The 24,435-nt window shown below is 48.4% G+C and overlaps 1 protein-coding gene across 2 annotated transcripts in view; it reads right to left on the bottom strand.

The window, feature by feature from the left end:
- Positions 1-3,510: 3,510 nt before the first annotated feature.
- Positions 3,511-24,435, bottom strand: part of temp (protein prenyltransferase alpha subunit repeat-containing protein tempura) — a 186,077-nt gene continuing 165,152 nt past the window's right edge. For both annotated transcript variants that reach the window (XM_045764827.2, XM_069337897.1), the window contains exon 4: positions 3,511-4,746. In XM_045764827.2, the coding sequence (XP_045620783.1) occupies positions 3,842-4,746 (905 nt within the window). In that variant the 3' untranslated portion in view covers positions 3,511-3,841. The remainder of the gene's footprint in view (positions 4,747-24,435) is intronic.

Raw genomic sequence — 24,435 nt, 5'->3', positions numbered from 1 at the left:
CCACTAGGTCCTGGTTGAGGCTCACTGCTCGATTTCCTCACCACAAATCTGTTCATGGAGGCTTCCTTTTCCCTTCTTCGCAAGCTCTCTCTGTAGTAAGGCATCACATTGTCATTGAAAAGATTAAGACAACGGCCTACTACAGCTTTCTCTGGGTGAGTCTTTTCAACAATTGTTTGAATCTCTTCCCACATCTGACACACCTTCTTAATTACTGCAGAAGGAACATTCGCTGGTGCTGCTGCCACCTCCTCCTCCACTGCTGCGTTGGCTTGCTGTTCCTGTTGAAGGGCTAGGAGTTCTTCGGTGGTCAGTTCTTCGTTGTGTTCTTCCACCAACTCCTCATCATCACCATCCAATTCCAAGCCCATTTGCTGACCTAGACTAACAATTTCCTCAACAATAGGTGCATCATTTATAGGCTCAAACCCCTCAAAGTCTAGTTCTCTCACACATTCAGGCCACAATTTTTTTTTCTCCAGCCAGAGATCAGGGTTCTTTGAGTCACTTCTTGCCAGGCTTTGTCAACGAGTTTTAAAGCACTACAAATGTTAAAATGCTGTTTCCAGAACTCTTTGAGGGTGAGGTTTGTGGCTTCAGTCACTTCAAAACATTTCCGGAAAAGTGCCCTTTCATAAAGTTTCTTAAAATTCGCTATGATTTTCTGGTCCATAGGCTGAATTAGAGGAGTGGTGTTAGGAGGAAGGAATTTAACTGTGAGGAATTTATTGTATCTGGGCAACAAATCATCTTCCAAGCCTGGAGGATGAGCAGGAGCATTGTCGAGGAGAAGCACGGCTTTGAGTGGCAAATGTTTCTCCTGCAGATATTTTTCTATGGCAGGGCACAGCACTTCATTCACCCACTCCGAAAAAATAAGCCTAGTCACCCATGCTTTTTTATTAGACTTCCACATCACACACAAATGGGTTTTCTGCGCTTTATACTGTTTGAAAACCCTTGGATTTTCAGAATGATACACTAGCAAGGGTTTAATTTTCAAATCGCCACTCGCATTTGAACACAGCACAAGCGTAAACCTATCTTTCATAGGCTTGTGTCCAGGCAAGGATTTTTCCTCCTTGGTAATGTATGTCCTCTTAGGCATTCTTTTCCAAAACACTCCTGTTTCGTCACAATTAAACACTTGTTGCGGTAGGTATCCCTCAGCCTCTGCAAACTCTTTAAATTCGTCAATAAATCGTCCAGAGGCTGGTTTGTCTGAGCTGGCTGCCTCCCCATGCCTTGTAACACTATGGATACCACTTCTCTTTCTAAATTTTTCAAACCATCCCCTGCTTGCCTTAAACTCTTTTGTATCTGCATCACTCGTTGCAGGGGTATTCTTTATCAGGTCTTTGTGCAACACCCTGGCTTTCTCACAAATAATGGCCTCCGAAACACTATCACCCCTCAACTCCTTGTCGTGTATCCAAATTAATAACAACTTTTCCACTTCTTCAAGTATTTGTGGTCTTTGTTTCGTTATTGTTCTTACTCCTTTTGCCACTTTAGCACCCATAATCTCATTTTTCTTCTTAAGTATAGTGCATATTGTTGATGTGGCGTTGTTGTACTGCCTACAAAGTTCAACAACACGTGTACCGTTCTCATGCTTCCGAATGATCTCTTGTTTCTCCTCTATTGTCATCCTCACATGAGCTTTCTGGCCTTTATCCTTACCACTGGCTTTCTTGGGACCCATGGTGAGATATATGATAACAAATTGTATAGACAAATCACCAAAAATCCAACAAAACACTGAAAATCCGCGAGAAGAATTGATGTGGGGGTAGTCACTGAGCGCGAGACAATGGTAAACTGAGGGGCGGCGGGGCAGAGGGGCGACGCTCGCCGAACCACCACGCGCTAGGTCGGCCTGTACGCATATCAACAAACTCGCGTCCCGAGGTAACCCTCGCCTTCTGAGACATATTTTTGGAGTAAATCCTGCTCGTCTTCTGAAAAACTCGCATACAGGGACACTCGCATTCCGAGGTACCACTGTACAACACAACTGATCAAAAAAAGCTAACATTGCTACAGTTCCACGAGGTGGCAAATTGGACCCTATTGTGCTGGAACCCGGAAGATTGGCCTCAAACAGCAGCAGTATCTCAACACTTGCGGCACGCTCCAGACATAAATGATGACACAGGTCCTGCCTATGCTGACGCCATGCAAACTCCTGGACCATCTGGTGTGAGGCGGCCCTTGTTCACTTCAACACCTCAAGCTGAAGCAGCAACCGAATCAGAACCCGAGATGTCTGGCACACTGCCATTTGACGAGACGGTTTTGTCAGATGACTCTGACTCAAATGTTGAACCTCCAGCGATTCAGTTGATTCTGAAAATCGCATGAACTACAAACTGAAACGAGTATTTTGATACCAGAATGAACACTGTATCACATACACTGCCATAAGTAGACTCGAACCTTCATAGATTTTTTTTTGGGTGTAGCGTGTCTGCATGAGTGTCCCAAACGGGTTGCAGATGGGTGACTTTAGCCGTTTATACTGGTAATGTATTTTGTATTTTGATACCAGAATGAACACTGTATCACATAAACTGCCATAAGTAGACTCAAACCTTCATAGATTTTTTTTTGGGTGTAGCGTGTGTCTGCTTGAGTGTCCCAAACGGGTTGCAGGTGGGTGACTTTAGCCGTTTATACTGGTAATGCTTCCCCCATATCATGTATTATATGCATATGTCTGTTTAGGGAATTTTATTCCGATCAATGTACAACCAAAAATAACTGTGTGCAACAAGTATAAACTTGACAAACATAACAAAAGTAAAAACATTTCGTGTGTGTTTGACGCTCACTGATATGTTCCAGCGTTGTTTTATATTTGGCGCTATTCTATCTTACGCTTTGTTGATATTTTTTACCTACGGGCTCATAGAATATTCTGTTGCGAACACATTGACACAAAATGAATGACGTACATAGAATAATAATGTCAGGACAGTGAAATAAGTATTAACTTTCAAAGCGCCGTATCGCACATGTGTCGTCCTGTCACCGATACCGGGTAACAATTTCACCACTTCCCACACTCTTGCGGGTGGGCCGCGATCATTATTCTACGTTTATATTCATATCACCGTGTTGGGAATTTCATTGCGAGTCCATTGATACCAAAATTAACGCTGTAGGACAAGTGTGGAGGTGATAACAATCCCAAGAGTAAAAACATTTTGTTGCTGTTGGGCGCTCACGGCGAGTCATCTTCGTAGTTATTTATTTGGTGCTGGTATCCCTATATGTTTCATGACTTTTTTTACTGATGTTCTTCTAGAGAATTTTATTGCAAACACGTTGGTACCAAAATGAAATACGTAGCTCAAGAACTAAAGTCAGGAGAGTGAAAAGAGTATACACATTTTTGTTTTTACGCTTAAGCGACAAAAACGCCGCGCGCACAAAGCTTTTTTTTTTACCTTCGCCGGGCGCGAAAGTGTTAATGTAGTTTAGTTAGAAGCCAATTAAAGTGATCACTTATGATAACAAATTTATTAATAATAATTTCATGCATTTACAGTTTATATTTTAAAATTTATGCCATCTCCTTACAACTCCGTGTTTTACAAAAGTAAGTACAGTACTGTACAGAACGAAAACTTTTGATTTTGCCAACACTGATTAGACTTTTGTAAGCTGCACTTGTATCACAGTTTGAACACATTTCAATTTAAAATTTAACAAATCAACAAAGTGAAAATAAAAACTTTTTTGTATTACTAAAATATGAACTTGATCTGATAACTTTTAAAATATGAAAACATTATTGATAATATGTATGCATACAATGAGGATATTAAAAATAAAGTTAAATACCAACTACATTGTTAAGCCACTGAGCATGTTTTTCACCAAGAATCTTTTGATAGGAATTAGTGTGAAGACATTTGGTGATCAGGTCTCTCTCACCAAGAAGAACAGCACTCCAAGCACTGTTGACTGTTTCAACACACGATCTTTTCAATGCAGGAGGAGGAGGAGAAGAGGTTCGTTGTGGTGAAGAACAAAGATCTCTTAGACGAGTCAACAGAAATCTCCGATGACAAAATAGTGCCTCGTGGTCTCTGTACTCCTCTATTAGGTCACGGTTAAACTCAAGCTCTTTTTGATAAAGATTCTCAACACTATCTACACATGGAATAATTTCCTGAATATTCTCAACTTTTGCTTCATTCACTAAAGAGACAAGTGAATCAAGAAGATACTGGAGGTAGTGGAGACCACTATGCTCACTTACATGAACACTAACCCATCTGTGACTTGTTTCATATTCTAATCGGCAAACATTTGCAAACCCGACACGAGTAGCAAACTGTTGTAGTACCCATAATCTATGATTCCATGAGTGATAGTTATTTTGATGTTTATCTGCTGTCCATGAGCATATATCTAATTCAGAAAAAAGAAATTGTTTAATGCAGAGAGAATTTAGAAGACCAACATTATCATTATGGTTTTCCTCATTGAAATTATGGGCTCCATTTGCTGGCTGAGTCAAACCTCTTGTTAAAATGTTACTATACATCCATTTTCGATGTTGAAACACCTGCATACACTTTGCTTTCCTAGACAATATTAACTTTGTTAGATGAAGATCAGTATCTGCTGAAAGATGACCCTGGCGGAGAAGCAGCTTTCGCACATTCCAAAATGTTGTAACTTCCGGGGCAATTAGCAAACAGAACTGTGTCCATCGGTTCAACACAGCTGGATCTGGAAAATAATTTGACATTACAATAAACAAAAACTAAAGAGGAAAGATTTACAAGAAAAAACAGCATTTAACACTTTAACAGCACAAATTGTATATATACAATTTTGGTATAAGTGGCTGAACAGCGCACATTGTATTTAAACATTTTAAAGTACCACGTAAGGTTTAAAAGTCCCATGCGTTAAAGGGGGCACCCCATACGATAGCTAGGGGAAATAGTAAACAGCCTTCATCTTGGACAAAAATCCAGTATATGCTGCCATGGCGGGAAGATTACCTTGAGGTTACCTTGAGGTGCTTCCGGGGCTTAGCGTCCTCGCGGCCTGGTCGTCGACCAGGCCTCCTGGTTGCTGGACTGATCAACCAGGCTGTTGGACGCGGCTGCTCGCAGCCTGACGTATGAGTCACAGCCTGGTTGATCAGGTATCCTAATCTGGAGGTGCTTATCCAGTTCTCTCTTGAACACTGTGAGGGGTCGGCCAGTTATGCCCCTTATGTATAGCAGAAGCGTGTTGAACAGTCTCGGGCCTCTGATGTTGATAGAGTTCGCTCTCAGAGTATCTGTTGAGAAGGCCTCAGTTATGATCAGGACACCATTGCGAGTGCATCACCACCTGGCTCACAACTGCGCTCAGTGAACCGCTCCACCCAGTCATTGATGGATGAGGAAATTCACAATGAATTATTTCCAGAAGCCGAGGAAAGTGATATTCATGACTCTGACATTGATAAAGACTATACACCGGACTCAGATGAGAGTGATACAGACAGTGATAGCAACATTGTGCTTGCCTCCAGGGTGAGGCCTACACCATCACCCCTGCCACCTCGCCCCCACTCCACACCACTACCACCACCACCACCAGACAGTTCATGTGGGCATTTGCAGCATGATGTTGCTTTGGGCATCCAATATGTGGATGAGGACTTTTTTCTCCAGCTTTAGTGATGTGATTCTGAAAATAGTTTTACTACTCCTGTGGCTAGTGACAGTGGTGTGCATGGTGCTACCAGGCGGAGCTTTGCAGCGTTAGCTTTTTGACCAGCCAAAAGCCGCCTCATGGAACTACACGGAGACAATGAAGAACAAATGCCCTAATGTTCAACTTATTTGCCCTCATCTTCAATTCGCGCCTGTAGTGAGTAGACGGGTTTCAGCTCCTGGTCAACAGAGTACAGTACAACCTCAATTCAACGTACTATATGGGACCAACCCCAGTTCGTTGGAGCGTTGGATTCGTTGCAAGAGGTGACCTTCAGGAGGCGTTTGTGTCAGTGTCTTTTTTTTCTTGTACACAATAAAAATGCATTATCATATTACATACTCTACCTATATATTACTTTTCTACTAAAAAACCAGCGTTGAATGTAATGAAACGCCATTTTCTGGGTGAGACCCGGAGGCTCCCCGGAGCTTTACCGGCTGATATGCTAATGTCAGACTTTGGCATCAGTCATGTGTATGGAGTTCTAGGGCCTACCGGGGACCACGAGCCAGAACCTGGCCCCCTCAGAGAGGCAAGGGGAGCAATGGCCTATAGAAACCCCCGTGTGGTTGGAAGCATTCTATGTCTGCCATCGACCGGGTCAAGCATCCAGAAAGGTAAGCATTCCAAAACAAACCCCTATTCTGGTGAAAATTGCTACCTAAGCCGAACTAGTGAATAGAACTCTTCAACAGAAAACAAGGAAACTAGTATGACGTCATACGTCACCGCGCCGCTGTCTGCGCAGCTCCCCCCTCCCCGGGAGAGGGAAGGGGGAGCCCCAGACCTCCCACGCCGGCTATCCACCCATCAGTTCTGAGGCTGGATGTCAGAACACGCGAAAAACGCCGACCGGAGGGAGGGAGGGTTGCCGGGGAGCCTCCGGGTCTCACCCAGAAAATGGCGTTTCATTACATTCAACGCTGGTTTTCTGGGGGGAGCCCCGTCGGCTCCCCGGAGCTAACTACCCACAGAGGAAGGTCAAAGGGACAAAACCGGGAGGCGGACACCACGCACCCCCCAAGGAGGCGAGACAACCGGCAGCAAACGCCAACCCAAGGCGCCACAGCCCCGAAAATCCCGGGAACAACACGAGAACCACGAGCAGCAAGGCCCCTGCACGAACACCAAAAATCCATGCCCAAAAGACTGCAAGGCCACGTCGCCCAGACGGCAGCGAGAGCAGCGAAGCCACGAACGCCACAGGCATGAGGGAAGAACACAGGCAGCTTAGCCGCAAGAACACGGCTGACCACCCGGGACACCATCACCCGCGAACCGGGAAGAACAGAACCGGATCAACGCAAAACGCGCTCCGGACCCAAACACCGTGGCACGCAAACAACAGCGGAGGGCCGCCACTGAACACAAAAACGACACACCCCCGGCCCGACCAACGAAGCACCAACAAACCCTGGACCCCTCCAGAATGCAGCAGCCCCACCCCGCGCCAGAAAAGATGGAGACTGCTGCCATCAAACAACCAAAACGCTAAAACCGAAGGAGCAAGAAAACTCAGCGAACCGACCCCCAGAGGCAAAGGCCCAAAGGAAAGAGCCGACGAAAAAACACACCGGAACCGAAGGGGCACTACCAACCGAGGAGAAGACAGAGCACGCTGACCAGAGACCAGGATGGTGCAAGCGGCGCACGAACAGGCCGGAGGTGAAATGACGCACAAGACAGCTGACTAACGGTGCAGAAGCAACACCAAGACCGAAAGCAAGCTGAAGCGGCTCCGCCTGCGCCGCACGAAAAGAGGCGACAGTATGTGGCAAGACGACGGCCCCCAACCCCCACTAGAAAACCAAGCCGAGAGTAAACCAAGCTAACAAGAGGAACCACCTAAGAAGGGACAGGAAAAGGAAGGACCGGCAACATACCCCATACTGCCGCCAAGAGAAGCACGCAGGTGGGACACCTACCACGAAGCCACCCGACCACCAACCGGAGGCGAGACCACGAGGCAGAACATAAGCAGCCCCGACAAGGCCCCCCCGAGCCCAGGAAAAAGGCGGAGCCGCGAGAAGATCTCGGGCGCGACCACCGAAACCCAGGCGGCACAAGGAGATGGAACGTCTGCCGAACAGAAAAACTCCCCGAAGCATGCAAGCCCGCCAGGAGTTCAGAAACGACGGGTCCGACGCGAGACATCGCAAGAACCCCCCCCCCAAAAAAAAAAACACCAACAACAACCGGCAGGGCAAGCTAGGAAAACCAAAGAAGGCGGAAGGGTCGCCGCCAGAACAGGACCCGAACCAAGGGGCACGAACAACTGCAACAGACCGAGACAAAGAAGCACATCACAGGACACAGGCTGACCAACACCTAAGAACACACGCAGAACATCCCTGCTGCAGAGGAGGCAGGAAGAAAGAGCAGAAGCACAAAAAAAAAAAAAAAAACAGGAGAACAACCAGGGGTGGACAATCAGGCAGGGACAAAAACCCCACGCAATCCCCAGGCACAAAACAGCAGCAAAGTGCCACTCCACAACCGGACACAGGAACAAGGACACGCCACCGTGAAACACGGTACCAATGCACACGTGCCGCAGCAGCAACAGGCACCACTGCAACATGCAACATGTAAATAGCAACTCCCCTCTGCAAAGGCAGAGAACGGAGCAGGCAGACCCCAGACAGGGCCAACGGAGACACGACAAAACCCTGCAGGCCCAGAAACCTGCACCAGGCGACAGACGGCGGAGAAACCCCGCTCGATACCTGCTGGATGAGGTACTGGGAGCTCTTTTACACCTCAAGCCCGGCCCAAGGTCAGGCCAGACCGGCCAGAGGATGGCCCACCAGGCAGCTGCTAGGAGCAGTCCACCGGCCTACATACCCCCACAACCAGGACGGGCCGGAACTGCCATACGAAAACAGGCCAGTGCGCCCTGGAAGTCCACGGACGAACCAGCAAGAAGGCTTATGCTCGCAAGTAGGTCGTGCAACAAGCACAGACCACTTTTGGTAATACAGTGTTCCCCAAAAGTGCCAATAGCACCACTGCACTCCACTGGTACTATCCCGCAAGTTCTACCAGATAGGCGGGACCCAAGAGCCAGAGCTCAAATCCTGCAAGCACAGCCAGGAGCCTCACCAGGTGAGTACAGAACCAACCCTACAACCCCCACACCTCACAACATTAAAAAAGGAGGGTCCCCTGAATGACTCCAGCATGGGTTGGACATGCACATGAGGGGGACAGGAAGGGGTGATAAAGGGACAGTCACTGGTGTGCGAACGGTCTCAGTCGTACAAAAGTATACCTAAATAAAGACAGGTATATAAACACCGCCGCATCCAGCGCCCGGCCAAAAGACGCCAGACCGCAGAAACTCACCTGGCGAATGGTGGCTCGAACTTGACACGACTCAACTGTGCCCAGAAGAACTTGGGAGCACCGCCAGGTGAAGACGCCAGAGCCGGACCCTGCCGGACCCGCAGGAGAACAGGGAGAGGCGAAGGAGGCGGTCCACACCCATGACACAGGGAAAACCGCGGTGTCCTCCCCACAACTGGGAACCTGGACACCCCCGGCGCGAAGGGGCACATACTGCAGCCAGGGAGAAGAACGAGAGGCGAAGCACTGTAGCAAAAAAGGGCGCAAAACCCCAGCACTGAACCACCGCCCAGACCAAAACAAACTCCACGGCGCATGCGCATAACACGCTGGCCGAACCGCACACCCTCCCTGCGGGAAGGCGCCAGCCAGGACTATTGCACGAGAAAAGGAGCCAAAAGAGGAAGCAGGAACAATAAAACCGGCCAAAGAAGCAAAGAGCCCCCAAAAAAAAGGAACCCAAACGGGCGACAAGTAACCCAAACGGGCGACAAGTAGCCCAACCGGGCGACAAGTAGCCCAACCGGGCGACAAGTAGCCCAACCGGGTGACAAGTAGCCCAACCGGGCGACAAGTAGCCCAACAGGGCGACAAGTAGCCCAACAGGGCGACAAGTAGCCCAACAGGGCGACAAGTAGCCCAACAGGGCGACAAGTAGCCCAACAGGGCGACAAGTAGCCCAACAGGGCGACAAGTAGCCCAACAGGGCGACAAGTAGCCCAACAGGGCGACAAGTAGCCCAACAGGGCGACAAGTAGCCCAACAGGGCGACAAGTACTAGGAGCCGACAGACGTTCCAATAATGCGGGAAGTAGCGAAAAACCTTCCCGTACCCTCGAGAACACAGAAGCCAACACTAGTCCCGAAGGCACACAAAGGCGCAGGCGCACCCGAGATCAGAAGTCACGCAGAACCCCATCGAACGGGGAAACATGACAAAAACACCGTCCCAAAAAGCGGGGGAGGAAACATCCACCCACAGGACGGAACCAACCGACTCAAAGGCCAAGGAACCGAGCCCGGGGAGGGGCCGACGTCCAACAGCACGTACGGCGAGTGGGGAGGAAAGACCCCACTCCGCGTAACCACAAGCCCCGCCTAGAGGGGGATAAAAACCCCCACGGGGTCTAACGGGGCCAAGGCCCCCCCCCAAGTCAGCCCCTCCCCAGCCCCGGGAACCTACACGACAGGCCCCGGGGCCGAGCCGTTCCCCCAAAGCCCCGGCCGTACCAGAAAACCGGGGCAGCCGTGAAAACACTAAGGAAGGGAGCCCACTGGCAGACTCATACAACACGGCTGGAGGAACAGGCCCAAATGCCCCCGTCACTACCCCGGAAGGGGAATTCCCCGAGACTGCCCGAGTCTCAACACCACCAAACACCCCGCCCGGAACCTACAGACGGTAAGGAACCGGATGCAGGCAGGAAGGGTGAACCAGGGGAAAGACAAGGGGGCGTGGATGGAACCGAAGCAACCAACACCCCCAAGTCCCAAAACGAACTACAACGGGGCAGCCCCGGGGCTCCCGGGGAGGAAACCACGAGAACGTTGCCACCACCAAGGCTCAAGTGCAACGCCCCTGCTGCCCACACCCGCTTTGTTAGCACAACTGGGTAACCGAGCCACAACGAGCAACCAAACTCGCAGGACACCGGGTCGAAGGTGTCACCGACCCCACAGGCAGCAGACGGAGGCAAAACAGAGAGTCACCCAGAGACAAAAGGTGAGAGCAACCCTCAAACTCGCTGGAAGCGAGGGGGGGGGGGGCTCTGGGGTCACATCCATCGGACCCGCGCACCCCCAGGGGTTTCCCAGGGTCCCGAGCGTTTACTTTAAGAGGACTCGCGCTCAGGTAATCCTAGGCAGGGTACTGCTAACCGGCACCCAAGCTACCAAACAACTTTCTAAGAGCTGAACCCCCGGGACGTGTACACTCACGGGGACCTAGCAGGGGGTACCACCAGAAATACTCAGAACACAAGGGACACAAGAGGCAAGAACGAAGGCAGACCCCCCCACCAGGTATATAACAAAAGAAAAAGAAAACCCCGCAAGAGGACAGCGTACCCAAGCGGAACAGAGCCGGCCGCTATGATTGGTAAAGACAAGCTGCACAGTACCCCGCGCCCCACCAGTGCAAACACTGCCCCTTACTCTAAGGCGAACAAGGGAGACAGAACACCCGAGCACACAAAGAGCGGCCGAAAACCAAGCAGTAAACGGCCAAGCAGGGGCAGGACCCAAAGAACTTGTGGAAGGTGGCCCCAAGCCCCAAGGGCAGTACTTACAGGGCACCTAGGGAAGGGAACCCTAGGCGCATGCAGCCCGAGTACTGAAGAATCACTCCCGGCTCACGCACCACCTAGAAAACAGACACCACACTCTAGGTACAGTGCTGAAACAACCACTGGAGCCGGAGCACATAACCATTGCCTATAGCATCAGCCGAAGAACTGATGGGTGGATAGCCGGCGTGGGAGGTCTGGGGCTCCCCCTTCCCCCTCCCGGGGAGGGGGGAGCTGCGCAGACAGCGGCGCAGTGACGTATGACGTCATACTAGTTTCCTTGTTTTCTGTTGAAGAGTTCTATTCACTAGTTCGGCTTAGGTAGCAATTTTCACCAGAATAGGGGTTTGTTTTGGAATGCTTACCTTTCTGGATGCTTGACCCGGTCGATGGCAGACATAGAATGCTTCCAACCACACGGGGGTTTCTATAGGCCATTGCTCCCCTTGCCTCTCTGAGGGGGCCAGGTTCTGGCTCGTGGTCCCCGGTAGGCCCTAGAACTCCATACACATGACTGATGCCAAAGTCTGACATTTGCATATCAGCCGGTAAAGCTCCGGGGAGCCGACGGGGCTCCCCCCAGAAAATACTGTAATTCGTAAATTTACCTTATTGTTGAAGTTATGTCCATCTTGAAGTTTCGTGAAGTTGTGAATGCTCTACATTAAATACGTACTGCAGTGCATTATGCAGTTAGCACTGTGTTGATTAAAAGTAGTTCTGCTGTATGTTGTGTACTACAATACAGTTTATGAAAACTATTGTACACTAAAATTACTGCAACTTTAATTTTAACACTGTGTACACACTTAAATTTAACACTTGTTCTAACTGTTCACGCTACACACGATGTTTTTAGATGTTTGCATCAGCTTTGCTGGTGCTCGCTGCTGCTGTGGGTTCAGCTGCTTCTGAGCTGGTGCTGGCTGCTGTTGTACCAGTGCTGGGTACAGCTGTTGTACCAGTGCTGGGTACAACTGTGCTTGTGCTGGGTACGGCTGTGCTCGTGCTGGGTACGGCTGTTCTCGTGCTGGGCTTGACTGTTCTCGTGCTTGGTGCGGCTGTTCTCTTGCTGGGTACAGCTGTTCTCGTGCTGGGTATGGCTGTTCTCGTGCTGGGTATGGCTGTTCTCGTGCTGGGTACAGCTGTTCTCGTGTTGGGTACGGCTGTTCTTGTGCTGGTTAATTTTCTGCTACTAGTTCTTGCAAAATATTGCTTCATTTTTGGCATTAATAAGGCACTATTAGTAAGCCCCTGAGACATTTTGTTTTATAACCAAAGAGCTGTAGTAAAAAAATGGTCAATTCCACGATTATTCTTCCACCGGCGGATAAATACTGTACGTCAATCGCAGACAAAGCTAAGGGCACTGGGTGCATACTGTACGAACGCAGACTAAGTCTATACGTACACCCTTCAGTAGGCTGGTGTTTAAGCCTGATCCAGTAACATAAATTTCCCTTAACAATTCGATTTACATCAAATTATATATTTTTGGGTTTTATATTTAGTTTAGCAACATTATTACGATAATAAGAGCTATAAAAAATACTTATTTTGGAACCGATTTATTAATTTTATTATTTCGAAGCCGTAGATCGCTGAACTGTGGCGACGAAATCGAACTCAACAAGCATGGTGTTGTATGGACAGGGATTAGACCTGTCCACTCGTGCTGGAGTTGTGCTGCCAATAACGTGAATAATTTCTCAAATAGGAGATATATATCTTATTACAGTATATTTTTTGTTTTATTTAGTTTAGTTTAATTAGTATAATAAAGAGTTATTAAAACACCAGTTTTAGAAATGATTTATTAATGTGAAACGTTCAAAGCCATGGGTCACTGAACTATGACAACACAGACGAAAGTGAGTGAAACCTCACTGTAAAATGAGATTTACTGTACAGTATTCCCTTATCTGTCCACCCTTACTCGTCTTATTTCATCACAGAAAATGTATATAAGAAGATTTCAACATATTAGCTAGCTATTGACGCTTCAGCCTTTAAATTAATTTACAAAGATACGTGTGCTACAAGTCGGTGAACGAAAATCATTGAAACTCAGTCGTTCACTTGTGTGGATGACTCTGGCTGGTGTTTGGTTAATATGCGCCACTTCTTGTGGACCATTCTGGCTGGTGTTTGGTTCATATGATTCACTTGTTGTGTGGTCCACTTGTGTGATCCAACTTGTCTTATGAAGGAATTATTAATTGTAATCTGTGATAGAATGAAACAGTTTTCCACCACTCTGTGAACTCTGTCCCAACATCGTAAGCTTGTGGACCACTTGTGGTCCACTTGTGTGGTCCACTTGTGTGGTCCATTTGTGTGGTCCATTTGTGTGATCCAACTTGTCATATGAAGGAATTATTAATTGTAATATGTGATGGTATGGTAATGTTTTTCCACGACTGTGAACTCTGTCCCAACATCGTAAGCTTGTGGACCACTTGTGGACCACATGTGCAGTCCACTTGTGTGGTCCACTTGTGTGATCAAACTTGTCATATGAAGGAATTAATAATTGTAATCTGTGATAGAATGTGAAAGTTTTCCACCAGTCTGTGAACTCTGTCTCGACGTCGTAAGCAAATCCGAACATCCCCCGCTTCGGCGAACCATTGTTCGTCGAACCGGGTGAGTAAATCCGGCCTGAAAAGTGTGTGAACTAGCCGGAGATTCGTTGAATCGGGGTACGTTGAATCGAGGTTGTACTGTACAAGGATTCCTCGCCGTCGTGTTGGTGTAGCTTCACCCAAAACACCAGGTGGTGTACTTGTGTGGAGTGATGGTAAAGATTTTGTTCCACAAATCCCTGCATTTGAAATACAGATGTTGGGGTTACAGACCTTTTCCCATTTACTGGTGAGTATACAAGTGAAATTAACTATTTTACTGCATATTTTGACGAGCCGCTCATGGAACATATTGTTCAGGAAATGAACAAATATGCAGCTGAACTCATTGAAAGTGAGGAAATATTAAAATTTTCAATATTAGAGCATTGGAAAGAAACTACCGTAGGTGAAATGTATGTGTTTCTTGCAAAATGTATGACAATGAAACATTGTGTAAAACACCTCATCACGTATTATTGGAGTAAAGCCTTGTGTGTTCCAACACCTGTTTTCGTGAAATATGTGTCTCGAGACAGGTTTGTGTTACTCCTTAGAAGTCTTCATTTTGTAAATGATGATGACCAGACTGAAGATGATAGACTTTGGAAGGTGAGGCACATTCTGAATTAATTTACTGGAAAGTTCTAAGATTTCTTCATACCAGCTCAGAAGCTGGTGATTGATGAATCTCTTGTGCTTTTTCAAAGGGTGTGTTGCCTTCAAACAGTATGTTCCCTCCAAATGCTACAGATTTGGATTTAAATTCTTTGTAATCTGTGACTGTGAAACAAGACTGGTCTTAAATGATACTATATTCAGATACCAATGTAAACATTCCCGGTAAAGACCAACATGGATTCTCAGGTAGTGTGGTGAAGACACTGATGGCACCATGGCTGAACAATGGCCACATTTTATACATAGACAACTATTATACTAGTCCCTTGCTAACTAGGTTCTTGCTTGAAATAAGAACTGGAGTGTGTTGCTCAGTAAAAGCAAAAAGACGAGAAATGCCAGTGTTTGACAATAATATTGCAGTAGGTGAATGCCAGGTAAGAGAAAAATGATAAAATATTGATGACCAAACCACACACTAGAATATGAAAAGATGAAATGATCAATTAAAAAACCAGCGTTGAATGTAATGAAACGCCATTTTCTGGGTGAGTCCCGGAGGCTCCCTGGAGCTATCCCAGGCTGATATGCTAATGTCAGACTTCGCCTTCAGTCATGTGTATGTAGTTCTTAGGCCTAACAGGGACCATGGCCAGAACTGGGCCCCCCTCAGAGAGGCAAGGGAAGCAATGGCCTATAGAAACTCCCGTGTGGTTGGAAGCATTCTATGTCTACCATCGACCGGATCAGGCACCCAGAAAGGTAAGTGCTCCAAAACAAACTCCTATTCTGGTTAAAATTGCTACCAAAAACCGAACTAGTGGATAGAACTCTCCAACAGAAAACGAGCAATCTAGTATGACATCACACGTCGCCGCGCCGCTGTTTGCACAGCTCTCCCCTCCCCGGGAGGGGGAAGGGGGAGCCCCAGACCCTTCACACCGGCTACCCACACCTCAGTTCTTGAAGCTGGATGTCAAACACATGAAAAAACGCCAACCAGAGGGAGGGAGGGATGCCGTGAAGCCTCTGGAACTCACCCAGAAAATGGCGTTTCATTACATTCAACGCTGGTTTTCTGGGAGGAGCTAACTACCCACAAATGGAAAAAGAGGGACTTACCCGGGAGGCGGTCATCGCTCACTCCTCAACTCGAAGGCGAGACAACTGGCTGCAACCGCCGACCAAAAGCAACACAGGCCTGTCGGGGCCCAGGGACATTCACGAGGTAATGAGCAGCTAGGACCCTGTTCGACCGCCAAAAACCCAGCACCCGAATATCAGACCAAGACATGTTCCCAAAGACAGCAGCAAGAACCGCAAACTTATGGACGTCATGGGCACGGGGATAGACTGCAGGCTGGCTGGATTTGATAACCCTGTGGACGACCTGGGAGTGATACAGACCCGAACTCGTGAACAGGGAAGAAGGGAAACCAGATCAATCCAAAGCTCGTCCACGGACACAGAAGCCGTGACGCGCAAATAACGGTGAAGCGCCGCAATCGGACACAAAGCATGATGCACCCCCAGCCATACCAACCAAGCATCCACCAAGCTCGACCCACGGATCCCTCCGGAATGCAGCAGTCTCATTCTCCGCCAGAAAAGGAGGAGACGGCTGCAGGCGAACAAAACAATCGCCATGACTGAAAGAGCAGAAACCCCTTCGCTGGAGGAGAGCATGAAGCTCCCCAACCCGACCCCCAGAGGCCAATGCCAACAGGAAAAAAGAGCCTTGGAGAAAAAATCCTGGACCGAAGGGGCCATGACGAAACGAGGAGATGAGGAGACGAGAGGTAAGCGAGCACCCTGTCCAAAGACCAGGACAGCTCAAGCGGTGCATGAGCAGGCCGGAGGTGAAAAAAGCAGGAGACAGCTTGCGAAATGGTGTAGATGTAACATCGATATCAAAGGCAAGATGAAGCGGCTCCGCCAACGCCGCACGATACGAGGCGACATAGTTAGACATAAGATGACGGTCCGGAAACAACCAAGAGAGAAAGGACAAACCACCCTAACTGACAGTGAACCAAAACGACAAAGACACAAAAAGAAGCAGAAGGACCGCCAGGAAACTTCATACTGCTGCCGAGAAGAAGCCCGCAGGTGGGACACCAACAATGAAGCCACCAGACCACCATAGAGATGATGATAGACTCGATTAAAAAAAACCATACACGAAGACTCGAGGAGAAGATCGAACCAGCCATGTGACGTACCAGACCAATCTGCTGAAAGAGGCGGAGCCGCGGGAAAACTCTCAAGTTCAAACACCGAGCAAGCAGCGACTGAAACCACGGCTGGGTCGGCCACCAAGGGGCTAGAAGGACATCTCTCCTTTGGCAAGTCTCCAAGCGAGTCAGGACCTGGAGCAACAGCTGAACCGGGGGTAAAGAGGTACAGGAACCCCCACCTCGACCAGTCTAGCCAAAAGGCATTGACCCCAACGGGCTCACGATCAGGGAAGGGTGCCGTATACATGGGAAGGCGCCCAACCACGCCGACGTGAAGAGGTCCACCTCGGGAAGCTCGATCGTCTGGCAAAGCCAACAGAAGGAAGCGTCGTCGACCGTCCACTCCGTGGAGAGGGGAACGAAGCGAGACAGTCCGTCAGCCAAGACATTGGACACTCCCCATACAACCCGTTCTCGCAAATTCGTAAAGTCAATATTGACTTATTAACTACGTGCATAGGTGATATACTAAACATAATAGATACCCTTAAAAAGATTCATAGAAAACACCGACCTTACCTAACCTTGTTAGTATCTTAAGATAAGCATCTTATTGCTTCGTAATTACAATTATTACTTAACCTATACCTATTATAGGTTAGGTAATAATTGTAATTACGAAGCTATAAGATGCTTATCTTAAGATACTAACAAGGTTAGGTAAGGTCGGTGTTTTCTATGAATCTTTTTTAAGGGTATCTATTATGTTAAGTATGTCACCTAGGCACATATTTAATAAGTCAATATTGACTTATTAAATTTGCGAGAACGGGTTGCCCCATACGTGAACCGCCAGGAGAGTCAAACCCCGAGAACTCAGCAGACGAGTCACCCGAAGCAACCAACCCCAAAGAGCCAAGGACTGCATCGAACCCCCCGCAGTTCAGGCAATGAACCACCGGAGAGCAGTCTGAATGGAGCAGAATCGTCAATCCACGGGCGACCCGAATCCTTCAAAGAGCAAACCACACCGGCGCGAACTCCCGCACTGTGCTGTGGGCTCAACGGAAGGACGGACCCCAACGCCCCTGGCCGGCCTGGTGAGCACTAGTCGCAAAACCCCAGCCGAGAGATGAAGCCTCTGTGAACACATCGAGCAAGGGTTTGGGTAGGCGCCAAGGCACTGAACCCCGAAAAACCCCAAGAGGAAGCCGGCAACGCAGCAGCCGATGCAAGGCCCCCGGGGGTCGAACCCAGTGATCGCGAAAGAGGCGGAAGGGACAACCCCGAAGGAACCAGAACAGCCGACGAAGCCAAACCCGACCCGGCGGGTAGACCATCATTGCGAAGTTCAGGCTCCCGCACAGCCCCTGAGCAACCACCGGGTGACCTGAGAGCTCGAAAGAAACAGACGAAGGCGGGACCGCAGCCATCGGAGAGACTCCGGAAAGAGAGACAAGGAAGGGGTCCGAGAGTCCTAAACAAGACTCAGCTAAGTCAGAACTTGAAAGGGAACCAGATGGGACTTTCTCCAGTTCACCAACAACCCGAACCCGGGGAGCTGGGAAAGAACCAAATCCCTGGCTAGCAAGCAAGCCGACCGGCTGGGAGCCCATACCAGCCAGTTGTCGAGGTAGGTCAATACCCGAACACCTGAGAGACACAAACGGGCCACTACGACCCGCGTAAGGAGCGTGAACACGCGAGGTGCCAGGTTCAACCCGAATGGGAGACAATGAAAGCGGTAACAATGACGCCCCACAACCAAACTGAGCCAGTCCCAGAACATTGGATGAATCGGGACGTGCTAATAAGCGTCCGGGAGGTCCAGGGACACCATCCAAGAGTCCGGATCCAAGAGGAGCCAAACCTGGGACAGCGTAGTCATCCGAAAGGAGGGGTAATGAACCCAGGGCTTCAGACAGGACAAGTCCAGAATGCACCTCAGGACCGCACAGTCCCGTTTCGGTACCGGAAACAGACAGGAAACTCATCTGAGGGACGACGTCGTTTCGACGACTCCCAAGCGAACCCACTCCAAGATGACCTGACAGAGTGCAGGGGAAGAAACCTGCCCTGCCAGCCCGACCCCCCCCCCCAAAGGGAAGGGGGACCACCCAATGCCACCACAGGCCAACAGACACGACCCGAAACGCCCAAAAATCGTGGGACCAGGCGTGAGCAAACAATGCAAGCCCCCCCCCCCATCGCCCTGTCAATGGGGCAAACCGCGAAAAGGTCAGCGCCCCTTATGAGACCCAGAACCCCGCACAGAGCAAACACCTCGCTGACCAGACGAGGGTGGGTCTGAAGAAGGAGCCGAACCCGAACCTGACACCAGTGGCCCACCACAACGAACTGGAACCCCGAGCCCTGGCACAACCCTTCCGGGAAGACCCCCACTGGACCCCCAGAAAACCAACAAGTCCGACATCGGACGACAAGCAGATGAAGCAGCCTGGATAAACTGCGCCACGGCAGATGCCTCAAACAGAAGAGAACAAAAAGGTGACAACAGCCTAAGAGCCAGAGCTCAAGCAGATTCCCCGGAGGAACCTAGCACCGCCTGCCGACACGCAAGTCGGGAAGCATAGAACAGGGAAACTGCATCCCGCAAAATCGGTGCGAAAAGCTTCAACAAGGCAGCCGACGAACGAGCAGTCAAGGACAAGGCGCCGGACCCCAGGACGGATCCAAGCGCCCCCCACATCCTCCACGAGCCAATTCGAGGATAGCTCCAGGAGGGAAAGAACCTCAAGGCCAAAGCCAAAAGACCCCGGCGCGCAAGTCTTCCGCAACAAGCGCCGCCAAAAGGGAGGGAACCTGCACATGGAGCTGAACCAAACCAACATCACGGGGAAGGGCAGGGGCAAACAAGCACTCGTTCAGGTACTCAAGATCATCCCCCAGGAAAACCTGAACAACCGTGGAAGCTTCCCGCCACTCCAGCGTGCGGGAACGACAGAAGGAATGCCAGGTATCCAGAACAAACAAGGGGCAGTCCGCTAGCCAGGAAGACTCCGGAACCTTGTAACGGAGCCAGAAAGGTAACGAAGTCCCAAACCTGAATTCAGAAGGATCCATAACCGAGGCATAATCCGGGTCATGCAGGAGGTATGCTGCAAGGGCCCCCCGCACCACACCAGGTTGGATGCGATAAGCCAAAAACCACTGGAAAAACGGAACCGACGCACCCGGGGGAACACAGAACCGAACACAGGGAGGGGCCGACACCAAATCCAACTTATATGCAGAGGGGAGGTGGAAGAAAACCCCAATCCTTGTAACATCAAGCCCTGCTCAGAGGGAAGAAAAAACCAGGCGGGGTCCAGCGGGGCCCAAGGCCCCCAAGTCAGCCCCTCCCCAGCCCCGAGGCCCTTCCCACCATGACCCGGGGCCGAGTCCTCTCCCCAAGCACCGACCCCACAAGACAAGGACGGTGCAGTCGGAGAAGCCGGAAGAAAGGGGGCCCACTGGTCAGACCCAGAAGCTTCGGCCGGGAGACAAGACTTGAATGCCTCCGCCCCTCCCCCGGAAGGGGCATGCCCTGAAGCTGCCCGAGTCTCGAGATCAAGTAACCCCCCTGCTACAACTCCGAAACCCTCAGATGTTTTGGGGCCGGAAGCAGGGGGGAAGGGGGGACAACCAGAATGAACAACAGGAGGGGAAGGATGAGGAGGTGCGGACTGAACCAGGATCGAAGCGACCCCCACCTCCAAGTCCGGGTCTCGAAAAGCAAAGTGGGGCAGCCCCTGGGGTATCTAGGTGAGCAACCAACCGAGCTCATTGCAACAGACAAAACCCTGCTTGCAATGCACGCACCGCCTGTACCCGAATAGAATTATCAGAGGATTGGGTAAATTGAGTCACAAGCAAGCAGCAACACTCATAGAACTCAGGGTCGAAAGTATCACCGACCCAACAGGCAGCGTGGCGGAGGCAAAAACAATGAGGGGTCACCCTGAGACAAGGGGACCGAGCAACCCTCAAAATCGCACAAAGCGAACGAGGACTCCGGGGCCACATCCATCAGACCCACGTGCCCCCTAGAGGATTCCCAGGGTCCTGAGCATTCACTGTAAGAGGACTCATGCTCAGGTAGTCCCAGGCAGGGTGCCCCGCTAACTGGCGCCCAAAACTACCAAGCAAACCTCTATAGCTAAACCCCAGGGACGTGTACACTCACGGGGACCTAGCAGGGGGCGCCACCGAGGAGAACCGTGGAAGGGCAATCACCAGTGGAATTAATAAAGCAGAACCCCCCACAAGGCAAAAATAAAAATAAAAAAACAAAACCCTGTAAGAGGACAGCGAACCCCAAGGAACAGAGCCGGCCGCTATTTCGGGATAACTAAATTGCGCAGCACCCTGCGCCCCTACCAGTGCAAACTGCCACTTACCTGCAGGTAACAAGGGAGAACAGAACACCCAAGAGCCCAACGGGTGGCCGAAAAACCGAATGGTAGAACGGACCAGCAGAGGCAAGTCCCGAGGAGCCTGTGAAAGGTGGCCCCAAGCTCCAAGGGCAGTACTTACAGGGCATCTAGGGAAGCCAGCCCTAGGTACATGCAGCCCAAGTACTGAAGATAACTCCTGGCTCTCACACCCTTGGAAAAACAAACACCACACACGAAGCACAGTGCTGTAAGACACTGGAGCCAGCGCACTCGACCTCTGCCTATAGCATCAGCGTCAAGAACTGAGGTGTGGGTAGCCGGCATGAAGAGTCTGGGGCTCCCCCTTCCCCCTCCTGGGGAGGGGGGACAGCAGCGCTGCGACGTGTGACGTCATACTAGATTGCTCGTTTTCTGATGGGGAATTATATCCACTAGTTTGGCTTTTGGTAGCAATTTTAACCAGAATAGGGGGTTTGTTTTGGGGCGCTTACCTTTCTGGGTGCCTGATCTGGTCGATGGCAGACAGAATGCTTCCAACCACACGGGGTTTCTATAGGCCATTGCTCCCCTTGCCTCTCTGAGGGGGCACGGTTCTGGCCATGGTCCCCGTTAGGCCTAAGAACTCCATACACATGACTGATGCCATATTCTGACATTAGCATATCAACCTGGGATAGCTCCGGGGAGCTGACGGGGCTCCCCCCAGAAAATACTTTGGCGGAAAGACAGGCAAGAAGTGAAAATACTAACAATAATTCACACTGGTGTCATCAAAAAGGTGACACCCCTAGTAACAACACCTGCATCAGAGGAGCTCCACTATATTTTACAATTCCTAAGTATTGTAGTACAGGTTGATGATAGTGAGTGGTGTCCCAAGGAACATAAAGGTGTAGTGCTTTGAAAAAATAGGTGAGATAACACAAATGTGCAAAGTGAAGTGAAAAATTGTTTGAGAAAAAGTTGCCCTAGTTTTCACAGAGCAGACAACAACATTCAAGATGGCTGCCGGCAAGAAGGAAAACAAAATACTGTAGAACTAGATTTGGGGGGTTTTAATGAAGCGAACATTGATATAAGCAGTCTACCCAACAAATTGGCAAAATTAGATATTATAGTGAACTATCATATACAAATAATCAGCAAATTGAAAGAAAGTAATAAGCACTTGAGTAGCAAAGCTTTAGGTCTTGAGGGGTTAGTGAAAGACTTATGCAAAGACAAGAATCAATTGGAAACAAATTGCAAAACTATGGAAGAGGAAAATAAACTTTTAAAAATAGCTTTTGAAGAAGATAAAGTCAATTTAAAGATAAATGACTACGATAGGTTAGGTAAGGAAATTCAACAGGAAAGACAGATTTTGTCAGTACAGATGGAGGAAGTTACACAAGGAATAGAACAGTGCAAGAAAGGTATGTAACTAACTCACCTATGAACAAGTGGCCAAGGAGAAGGAAAAAACAGAAGCAGCAGTAAAGGAAGCCAAACACTGTAGCAACCAGGATAAAACAAACATTAGGCTGGAAGTGAGAAAGGAACTGGCATCTAACCCAAAGTTGGTGTAAAAGACAGTTGATCGAAGTAAGTCCCTGATCATTTTTGGCTGCAAAGAAAAGGAGATAACATCTTGGTCAGAAAGAGTTGTAAAAAAAGAGATAGTAGATAAAATTGCTGGCCTCGTGGAATGTCTTACTACCACAGAGAATGTCTGCGACTACAAGAGGCTTGGAAAGTACGTAAAAGGGAAAGATCGACCTTTGAGGATCACCCTAAATGGTACCAAACAGATGAAAGAAGTACTAAGGAATGCTAGAAAATTACAAAGTGATGAGGAAGGGAAAGTATGGTCGTTAAAAACGAGATCTTTCAAAAGAAGACAGAGAGAAGCTAAAACTGAACCTCGTCGAGGCAAAACGTCTAAATGAGAGCAGGAATGAAAAAGAAATCAATTCTTTTTTCTATAAAGTGATAGGGGGTAGGCAGACCAGTAAAATGGTACATAAAGGCAAACCAACAAAATCACTAGTGAAAGGGGTAGTGAAGAATAAGAAGAGGGGGAACATGTTCCTGAAAATTGCATACACCAACATAGATGGAGTGAGATCAAAGATACTGGAGTTAAGTGATGCAATACAGCTGCAGACACCAGACATTGTTGCACTCACGGAGACAAAACTTGAAGATGATATTTTAAATGAGATCATATTTCCAAGGGGCTACTCAGTCTGGAGACGGGACAGAAAAATTAGGAAAAGCGGTGGCGTTGCTGTGTTGGTGAAAGAACACCTAAAGGTAATCAAAATAATGATTGCCAATCCACGAAAAGTTGACATAATAGCACTAGAGATCTGCAACCAGGGTGATAAACTAACGATCATAAGTGCATATAGTCCACCGCCATGCAGCACATGGTCAAAGGAGGAGCTAGATAATAAACGAGAGGGTCTTATAACAATAATGAGAGAGATTATAGTGAGAGCTGATAAATAGATCACGACTGTTGGTAGTCGGCGACTTCAACTTGAAATCTATAGACTGGGAGGCATATGAAACTAGAACAGAGGATTTATGGACTTGTAGATTCGTAAACCTCATCCTGGAAACATTCATGTTACAACATGTTAACCCTTAGATCGCCCATATGACCGCAGATATAGGGGGCTTAGTAGTGAAAAATATTCTAATTATGTAAAAATAACTTAAAATGTTAGACAAATCTCCAACTTATTGGCTTCAGTGTTGTGAAACTTTCAACAAAATATTTTCAGAAATTGATTTTAGACGAATTTTTGAAAAATTTGAACGTTTTATTGATAAGAACAGCTCCTAATAATTGGAACTGAAGGATTATGCAGTAATAAAGAAATGCAAGCACCTGTCCTATACTCAAAGAAGAACAATAGTAGTAAGAAGTGTCCACAAAGTTGATATGCAGTTGGTGCTTTTATATCACTGCTGAGTAATACATAGTAACACAAATAATAATGAATAGCTAAGTTAATATGATCTATTTTGTTATATATCATATAAATACATTGTCCAATGTTAATATATGTTATTTCATCAATGTTCCAAAAATATTTTTTTAGGGTATTTATTTTTAAGATTTTAGTTTTTTTTCTCCATTGTTTATTATCTGATTTTGTTGTAACCTTTACATCCTGGAGAATCAATATGTTTTCATAACTATGTGAAAATAGAATGAAATTGGTCAACAAATAAATCAGTCACAACTTGCAAAACTTGGGAC

Source organism: Procambarus clarkii, chromosome 38, assembly GCF_040958095.1.
Source record: "Procambarus clarkii isolate CNS0578487 chromosome 38, FALCON_Pclarkii_2.0, whole genome shotgun sequence".
Classification (NCBI taxonomy): domain Eukaryota; kingdom Metazoa; phylum Arthropoda; class Malacostraca; order Decapoda; family Cambaridae; genus Procambarus; species Procambarus clarkii.
The sequence above is the reverse complement of the archived record's forward strand: the minus strand, read 5'-3'. Positions and strand labels throughout refer to the sequence as shown.